We start from the raw sequence: 9,521 nt of genomic DNA, 5'->3' as shown, positions 1-9,521 counted from the left end.
CTCAGGTGGGTCTGCAGTGGTCCAGGTGCATCCGGAGGAGCACTTTTCCTGGTGAGAAGCAGGGGGTCCCATGCTGGTCCATCAGCACTTTGTTTCATGCACTGCTTCTCAAAACACTGGGAGGAATTCTCAATAGTCAAGATCATCTGATGGCAGGGAATAGGGATTGTGAGACCATTTGAGGAATCAGTTCCAATGGATTTAATACCAAAGAGTTGTTTCCTTTAGAATCAGTTTTCAGTATCCTGGAGTCAGAAAGCAAAGCCCAGAGTTATCTTCTACAGCCCCAGCAGAAAGTGGTATATTTGTTTTGATCTGTAGATGTTCCTATCCACGTGATCCTTAGTCCTCCTGCCATTTCTGGAAAGGGCATCTTGGCTGGGCCATGATTAGCATATAGATTAGAAGCTACTTCTTTACATTCTGTGACAGGCAATGATGCCACCTCAGTATCTTTCTAAGTCATAGGAACATCAAAAAGGCTTAAGCCAGTGCATTCTTTAATGCCACATGGATCTCTGCACACAGGGTGCTTTGCTGTACAGCCTTCAGTAAAACTCTCCAGTTTCTCCATTGAGAAAGATGAACAGGTATGAAGAAAAATCTTAGCCCACTATTCATGCCATTTGTGAAATTTAAATCTATGAATAAAAACAGATGCTAAATTAAAGAACACTGAAAAAATAGCATAGATCTATCATCACATGTCTTGTCTTAGGAGGAGCTAGGGCAGTGAGTGAGGTCCCACAAGCCCTTAAGAGTCAGTGAACAAGACCCTTTGTTTTATTTAGACCAAATTTTATATCAATTTTTTCCCTCCAATTTAAAAATAAATCCTAGGAAACAATCCTAGGACATCAATCTGGCACAGGATATGCTCAGGCATCAAACAGGTATAAATTTCACCTGTGTATCTGTGATGTCCATGTCTATGAGCTATTACTGCTGGCTACTATTTTCTTTCTTCCTTTCGGTTTCTCCCTTCTGTTTCTTCTTCTATCCCTTCTCTTCTACTCTCCCTCCCCTCTTCTCTCCCTTCCCTTCTTTCTTCCTTTCTTTCACAAGAGGCTATTCCCATCACCAGAAGAGATATTAACGTTAGAAAAAGCAAAAAGGGCAAGGAACCAATAATGCACTTTACCAAAAAAAGGGGTCCTTTATTGCCACAAAATTACTCTGGGGTAACTCGATCCTATTTCTACGATAAATAACTCCAAGAGTTTGTAAAGAAACAAAACCAACAGCACCCAGTTCAAGCTTCTCTGCTGGAGAAAACAAGAGCCAGGGAGATGAAACCGGCTTGCTGAGGTCACGCTATCAGACTAACGAAGACAATTTCCAGATAAACTTAGTAGGTTTTTTTTTTAAAGGTTTCCAAGAACATTTATGCAACTACAGAAACAAAGTTTGAGAAAAGATTCCACGTGTAATAGTCAACGTCATCGTCAAATTATACTTCAGGGCCGAGGATGGAAAGCAGTAGGGACAAAATATAGATGGAGGGTTTCTCGAGGCTTTGTGTGAAAAGGCCAAAGCAACTGGCTTCATATTTTGCATTAAGACAATAACAAGAGAAAGCTTAACACTTTAAAGTCTGTAGAAAAGGAGTGTGAGCTGGGGTGAACAGTTTTTCCCGTTCTATCAAGGACACGCCTGATGTGGCACAGATGACTTGGATTAGGAACCCAGAAAGATTTCTGTTGAAAGATTTCAAGCCCTGGAACACACAACTGCCAAGGGAAACTGTGAGATCTCTTTTTCTTGCAACCTTTAAGGTGGTATCTTTCAGGGTTGGTTTATAAGTAACGCGACAGTGACCCTGCATTACTCTTCAAAGATTCTGAAAGGCTACAATTATCTGGTTTAGGGTTTGACTTCAAAGTTTGTATACAGATGATTATGGTATATTAAATTCAACAATTTAGAAAGAATTAAGCGTTATCCAAGTGTTGGATATAATGACACCAGTTTGGATTTACAAACCAGACTCAAGATTGTTTTACTTTAGAGCCAGCATCTCCAGGTAGTAGAAAGGTTCTGCTTTTCTCTTCCCATTTGGAGGTGAGGAAGAGACATAGGCAGGACAGTGACTCAGTAAAGTCACCTCTGAATCCCAGGTACGAGTGGCCTTCAAGGAGTCCTGGTCCCCCAAAATGCATACATACTGTATCTGCCTTGCTTCTTGACGTATTAGGACTGTAGTCATGTCCCTTTATTATAAAAAAAAAAAACCTATACAGGAAAATAAGATTCCCCATTTATATAATATATAAAACTGAGTTGTATTCCTTTGTTTCATCTCTCTTTTTAATTGCATTTTTTAATAATGTTTTTCTGCAGATCATCAAACTCAGAGTCTCTTGGGATGTCTGTCAGAAAGGTCGATTCCTAGGCTCCACTCATAGTGTAGCAGATTAGAATCATGGGGGACAGCACCCCCAAAATACACATTTTTAAACAAATTCCCCAGCTGATTCTTAAGCACTGCTCTAATTCTTCAGCATTACTTAAATCAATTCCATAACCCTGTCCTGAAAATAACTATTTAATTGCTTCCAAAGGCCAAGAACAACAAAAAATTATAGGCTGTAATTCTACAATGAAAACATATCATTATACAAATGACATGGTAAGAGGATCTAAAAAAATATGCAGGAGCGTTTTGTCTAAAATCTCGTTCCCAATGTATACATTCTCTCTTTGCTTCATTTTCACAGGTCACATTTATATTTATGATTCTGTGTGCAATTTCATACCAAAGTAAGAGTAATTATCTGCCTTCTTTCTCTGACTCAGTTTTTATAGGATTGACCCTGTATAGATTCAATATTCTTCATACCGTTAGACTCAAATCCACAAGGAAAATCAACATAAAAGCTCCGAGAAAGACCTTCATCGTAACCAAACGAACAACATGAAGAATTAGAAAAATCTATATGTATTTGAGAAAAGTTAAGCTTTGATAAGGTCAGTAATAGTCAAACCTGGTCCCACATCCAAATTTCTCAACTTGCACTCAGAAAAGGGGCTTTAGGCAATTGCCACCCCGCCTTGCAATTTTCAAATGTTATCTTAAATTGAAGCCTCTCTTCAGCATTCAAGCTCCTGCTTTTCTTTGAGATGGAACTTACAACCTGAACAGCCGTGGTGACAGAAGTTTGCAAACAGGGGCATCATGAATGGGTTTCAATTCCCCACTGATGAACTTGTACATGGTGCAAATGACAGATGTTAGCTTGTGAGGGAGTTACATGTGCTTAAAATATCGTTCCATTCATGGTGAGAAAGAAATAGCCATTTCAAATATGTACTAGCTGGTATGTTGCCCCCTGGCCAAAAGCTCTTTATATAGAAATGCCATTTTGCACAGCATAATGTCAAAAGCAGGAACAGTAAGGCAGAAGGATTTCACTGGAGACAGCAAGGGATCTGTTGAACAAAAATCCTCTGTCCTATTAAGTGAAAACAAATTTAAAACCATACCAGGAAGCCAGCCGCGCGTGTTTACTCTATAAAGATTTGTCTTTCAATGTTATCTGCTAGAAATTCTATCACTGGATTTTCATGTGACCAAATCCAAACAGAATTAGTGTCAAAAAAGCCATACACCTTACTAATTCCCTTTAGTTATAGGGGACTCACTCTGAGTCATAACTAGTAGGTTGGTGGACAAGCATAATAACTCAAAGAGGTAACAACAAGAAAACCATCTATTCATTTGTTGTGGCAATGCTATTTAGTTCTAATTAATTATGAAAACATCACAGGCTACTAGCTATCATGTGACGGTTGGGGTTTTGTCAAAGCCAAATGTGTCAATAATTTAAGAAATGGCATTAACACTGTGATAATTAAATTTTTGCAAAAAGTGAAAAGGGACAGAAATCTGGATATTATGTAAGATCTTTAAGTAGGCATAATACTGAGAGTGCTATAGTGTACCTTTTAGCAATTTTAGACTAGGAAAGGAGCCAGATACAAAATCTCATGCAATAATTTTTTTATTAGAAATTAACCAAAGGGTCAGTTCTGAATATGTCACTTTTAAAAAGCCAGCCTCCATCCCTGCACTTCCTTGGGCCACTGGTGGAAGGTAAATTGGCACAACTCCTCAGGAAGACAGTGGGACAGGATTTATTGAGTCTTATAAATATTCACGCCCTTTGACCTCACAGTATAACTTCTGGGAATTTACGCTATGCAAATAATTAAAGATATTAAGTGAAGATGAACTATCAGGACATTTATGGTGGCTCAGTTTGTAAGAGCAAAGAGTTAGAAGCAACGTGAGTGCTGAAATGAAATGTTGGTTAAACTATGGTATGACCATTCAATGGTTAAGGCACATTTATAAAGACAATATTGCATGGAACATTTTGTGGATATATTATTTAATTATTATTTCTATTACTTAATGCTCTGAGGATATCATTTAACAAAAAAGGAATCTAACCAAATGTTATAATTGGTAGAATCCAAGTGTCTGTGTGTGTCGCTGATTTTTGGTGAATTTCTCAGACTTAGGGTTTGTCTTAAAGAACACACCTGGAATGAAGGTTGCGTCTGAGTGTTTCAAGGGAGTAAAGATTGTACAAGGACAGAGACTGTCTTTACATGCCCAACAAGGATTATGTACAGACTCCTCTGTACAGGGCCGTTAAATCCCACTCCTTCCCCTCTGCCAGCACTGCAGTCACAGAAAGCACTAGAGCAGGGGTCAGAAGTGAGTGATGGCCCTAGTAATGCCACTATTATTTTTCTTTTTCTCTATATTTCTTTCTAAGTAACAATGGGCATATTAGATTAAGCCAGTGATTTTCTAGCTTTTCATTTTAAGTATTTTTTTAAGTAAAATAACATATGAAATTTATAAAGTTGTTTAAAATACATCCAGGGGACTTCTAGAATTTTCCAGCAGTATAGTAGAATCAAACACCATGATTGGCCTTCTTGCTGAAAACAATTAAAAATTTCTAAATAAAGTCCTGAAAGTAGTTAAGGCTAAAAGGCCAAAATCCAGTGAAAACAGGAAGCTAAGGAGGCATGTCACACACCAAAGACAAGCTTGACTTTGAGGGCATTTGCCATGAGAATGAACTTGAGCATCAGCTTTTATGATCTTATGAAACGCACAGGGCAGGAGACAAAGAAACCCAGAGTCCATCCAAGGTCTTTAATATAATAGGAGACCTCTGAACGGCCTAAATGCTCAGTGTAGGGGAGGACCAGAAATTACATTCCTCTCGTGAGACCGAAAGAAAAGAAAATCACAAAATAGAAAACCTCATGAGCACAGTGCTCAGAAAGGACAGAGAATCAAACTAGCCCCTCAAAGTTTTCAAGTATTATAATTGTCAAGCAAAGGATTTAAAATAATTGTGTTTAGTATGTATATAAAACTCAGCAAGTTTGCTTTTGGAATTAAAAATTCAGTTGCTAAGACTTTTTATATATAGCTGAGAAAGAATTAGTGAATTTGAAACTGAATCTGAAAAATTATCCAGATCAAAACACAGAGAGATGAAGAGATGGGAAATATGAAAGGTAAGTCAAGTGGTGTAGACAACACAGTGAGAAGGTCAAACATGTATCTTATTGGAAATTCAGTGCGAGAAGAAAAAATGGCAGAAGGAACATTTGAAGATTTAACCGCTAAGAATTTCTTCAGCTTTATACTATTTATAGTATAATTACTATTTTACGCTATTTATATCGAATAGTATAAATAAACAAACCTAACACATGGTAGCAAATTGCACAACACCAAAAATAAAAACATCTTACAAACAACAGGGGTGGATCAAATTACCTGCAAAAATTAACAACTTGATTGAGAGTTTGCTTCTCAAAATTAACGACAGAGAAGTAACAACAATGGAATATCTTCAATGTGCAGGGAGAAAGATAAATGTCAACCCGAAGTTTTAGGCTTAGTGACAATATCTTTCAAAAACAAAGGCAAAGTGCTGTGGAAAACAGTATAGAGATTTCTCAAAAAACTAAATATAGAACTACCACATGACCCAGCAATTCCACTCCTGGGTATATATCGGAAAAAAACAAAATCACTAATTTGAAAAGATACATGCACCTCAATGTTCATAGCAGCATTATTTACAATTGCCAAGACATGGAAGCAACCTAAGTGTCTATCAATAGATGAAGGGATAAAGAACAACGGCATACACTCGTCCATAAAGAAGAGTGGCAAAGTTGCTGCCACTTGCAACAACATGGATGGATGTGGAGGGCATTATGCTAAGTGAAATAAGTCACTTATCACTTATATGTAAATCTATCTATGCGATATCACTTATATGTAGAATCTAAAAAAAACTACAACAGACTAATAAATACAATGAAAAAGGAGACTATCAGATATAGAGTTGCCAGTAGGGAGAGGGAAGGAAGAAGGGGCAACAAAGGGGTATGAGAGTAGGAGGTACAAACTATTTGGTATAAAATAAGCTATAAGGATATATTGTACAACACAGGGAATAAAGAAATATTTTATAATAACTAGAAATAGAGTATAACCTTTAAAAATTGTGAATCACTACATTGTACACCTATACCTTATATAATATTATACATCAACTACACTTTAATTTAAAAAAAGGCAAAGTAAAGATATTTTCAGATAAAGAAAACTGAGAGTCAGCTATTTCTCAGCAGAGCCATGGTTCCTTTTAGCAAGACACGGAATTAGAATCTAAGATCAGGGTGCTAGATGTGTTCATAGCTATGGGGGTGTTTTTGTTTCTTGGCCTTTTCAGTGACTAGAGCTACAAACTATCTGCACATACAGTCACACCTAGGCAAACATGTGCACACATTCATGTATGATCATGCACACATGACATGCATTTACCCACAGGTATGCATATGGTAGAAACCATAAACTTACACTGGTGGCTCCATTCCAATCCCTCCCCACGCGTTCTCTCTTACTCTCTCTTACTCCATACCTGCATGTCCCTTCTTTCATGGTGACAGATCTGGCTCCCATGAACACATTTACTCACTTGTTGGATCCTCTCATACATCAAAATTGTTTCAGAACTGTTTTACCTACACCACTACAAAAACCAAGCTCAACTAAAAAGATTTCCAGATGTGTTTGTACTTCTTTCCCCACAATCTTGTCCATGACAAAGAGTATACAATCAAATACTATGTTCATAAATTAGCTTAATGAAGAGTGTTTTTGGATGGTCTTTCAGTGTGCTTATGGAATTCATTTAAAATACAATTAGGTTCGTATGTTTCAGTTTGCTTTCAGTTTTAGTTTTTCCTCTCTTCCCAATCTTGTTGAATCAGTTTTATTTATTTATTTTTTATAATATAGAACATGAAAATGCTTCCAAAAGCAAACTTAAAAAAAAAGAGGTACATTTGGAGAAATGTCACAACTTTGCCTATGTCTTCCTCTCTGATTCCCACCATGACTAGTAGGTAAAAACTTTGTCGAAATCTAACATTGTAGATTTGTCTTTCCTTCCTGTGTTTTTTTTTGAAATGAACAGTAGATATTTGAATGCTTTCTTATTTCCTCTTACAAAAGAGGCATTTTGCTTCTTAAAAACTCAAGGGTTAAAGAAGAAATAGTGCTAAAAATCAGAAAATATATAGGACAAAATTATAATGATGATACTGAATATCAAAACATATGGATGTAGCTAAAATAATACTAAATGAATGCATTAGCATCCATCTTAAGAGGTCAGAACAAAAGCATCAGAATAAAAGCAAACAAAACAGAAGGAAGGAAATGAGAATAGATGAGCAGAATAAAAACCAACCACACAACAGAGAGGGCTGAGACAGACAAAAGTTATTCTTGAACAGCAGATAAAATTCACAAAATACTGCTTAGGAGCAAATAAAAAAAAAGAAAGAGAAAGAGAACAAATAATTATAATCCAAAGAAAAGGATGAAATAAATTTAGATGTAGCGAAAGATTAGAAATACAGTAAGAGGTTATTTTTAATAACCTTATGCTAATAGGTAAATTACTTTTAAAACTGCACCAAAAATTCACTCAAGAATACATAGAAAGACTAAACAATACCATCTATTGAACATTTGGAATCATTAAATAAAATTATTTCTAGGAGAAAACACCATGTGGTATTTATTACCTAGGATAAATACCAAATTGTTTTTTAAGTTATAAATTTACCCAAATTATATCAAAGGGTAGAAAACCAGAGAATATTTACCAAACTCATTTTGGGGGGGGAAGCTAACATGATCTTGATGTCAAAACCTGAGACAAGAACTGCACAAAAAAGACATGATAGGCCATTCCTTTTCATGACCAAATGTATTGGAACCTGTTAACTATCCCCCAGCCTTTGTTTCTTATAGTAATAGAAGTTCACATGGAACTGCAGATAAACTGGGCTCGTGGCCACCCAGCCAGAGAAAATATTTTTCTACTTCTCTTGCAGCTATATATAGCCATAGCATTAACTTTGGGTGAATGAGATGTGAATGGATCTGAGAAGGACAATTTCCTGGTCATCTTTTTTAGAACTCTGTTCAAGACTCCCTAGCCCTCTTTTAACTGGCTGAGAAGTGGTATAACTTGGAAGCCAAGTACTCAGTACAGAAACCTGCCCTGCCAGCCATGAACACCTTGCCTGCTCCTGACTATTACCAGGGAGAAAAGTAAATGTTTATCTTATGCATGCTACTCTATGTTGGATGTCTTTGTTGTAGCAGCTTAGTTTCTAGCCTAATTAATATAAAATAGATGCAAAAATCTTAAATACATTAGCAAACTGAATGCAGCAAAACATATAAAAGATGGCCAAGTGGTGTTTATTTCAGGAGTGCAAGGGTGGCTTAATGTAAAACAATCCATTAATATATTGCATCACATTAGTAGCTCAAAGAAGAAAAATAACATAATAATCTCAACAATTGCATTAAAAAAATTGGGTGACATTCAAATGCTTGACAAAATAAGGATTGAGGAAAAAAGTGTAGTTACCACACAAAAAAACTGAATAGTATACTCAATGTGATACATAAACATATTCCCTTTAAGTTAAGGACATCACAAGTTGCCCACACTAACTTCTACTAAGGGTGCTACGGGAAGTGAAAGCAGCACAGTAAGAGAAAAAATAAATGAAACAGTTAGAAAGGAAGAAATAAAAGGACCACTATTAGTTGATAATAGGATTCTCTGTATAAAAATCTCAAAGAATTTTAGATAAAGTATTGCATTTACTAAGAAAATTAAGCAAATTTTCTGGATAACTTGTGTTCCTTAGAGTTGTCTAGACACAAACACCAATTACATTTCTTCTATACATCAGGGAATTTAATTTTAAAAGGTATTATTTATAAAGGTATCAAATTCCCGCCAAATAAATCCAGCTGCTTTTCTACTTTATGTGGCAAATTTTAAAATTTTTATTGAAAAATTTTAAATATCCTACCCACACCTCTGAAAGATATATTCTGTTCAGAGAGAGAATGACTCAAAATCGTTATGAGGCTAATTCTT

At 36.1% G+C, this 9,521-nt stretch overlaps 1 protein-coding gene across 1 annotated transcript in view; it reads right to left on the bottom strand.

Moving 5' to 3' along the window:
• Positions 1 to 215: 215 nt before the first annotated feature.
• Positions 216 to 9,521, bottom strand: part of SAMD5 (sterile alpha motif domain containing 5) — a 413,981-nt gene continuing 404,675 nt past the window's right edge. Inside the window, exon 2 of the mRNA XM_072966013.1 lies at positions 216 to 245. Within this exon, the coding sequence (XP_072822114.1) occupies positions 231 to 245 (15 nt within the window). The 3' untranslated portion in view covers positions 216 to 230. The remainder of the gene's footprint in view (positions 246 to 9,521) is intronic.

Source organism: Vicugna pacos, chromosome 8, assembly GCF_048564905.1.
Source record: "Vicugna pacos chromosome 8, VicPac4, whole genome shotgun sequence".
NCBI lineage: Eukaryota > Metazoa > Chordata > Mammalia > Artiodactyla > Camelidae > Vicugna > Vicugna pacos.
The sequence above is the reverse complement of the archived record's forward strand: the minus strand, read 5'-3'. Positions and strand labels throughout refer to the sequence as shown.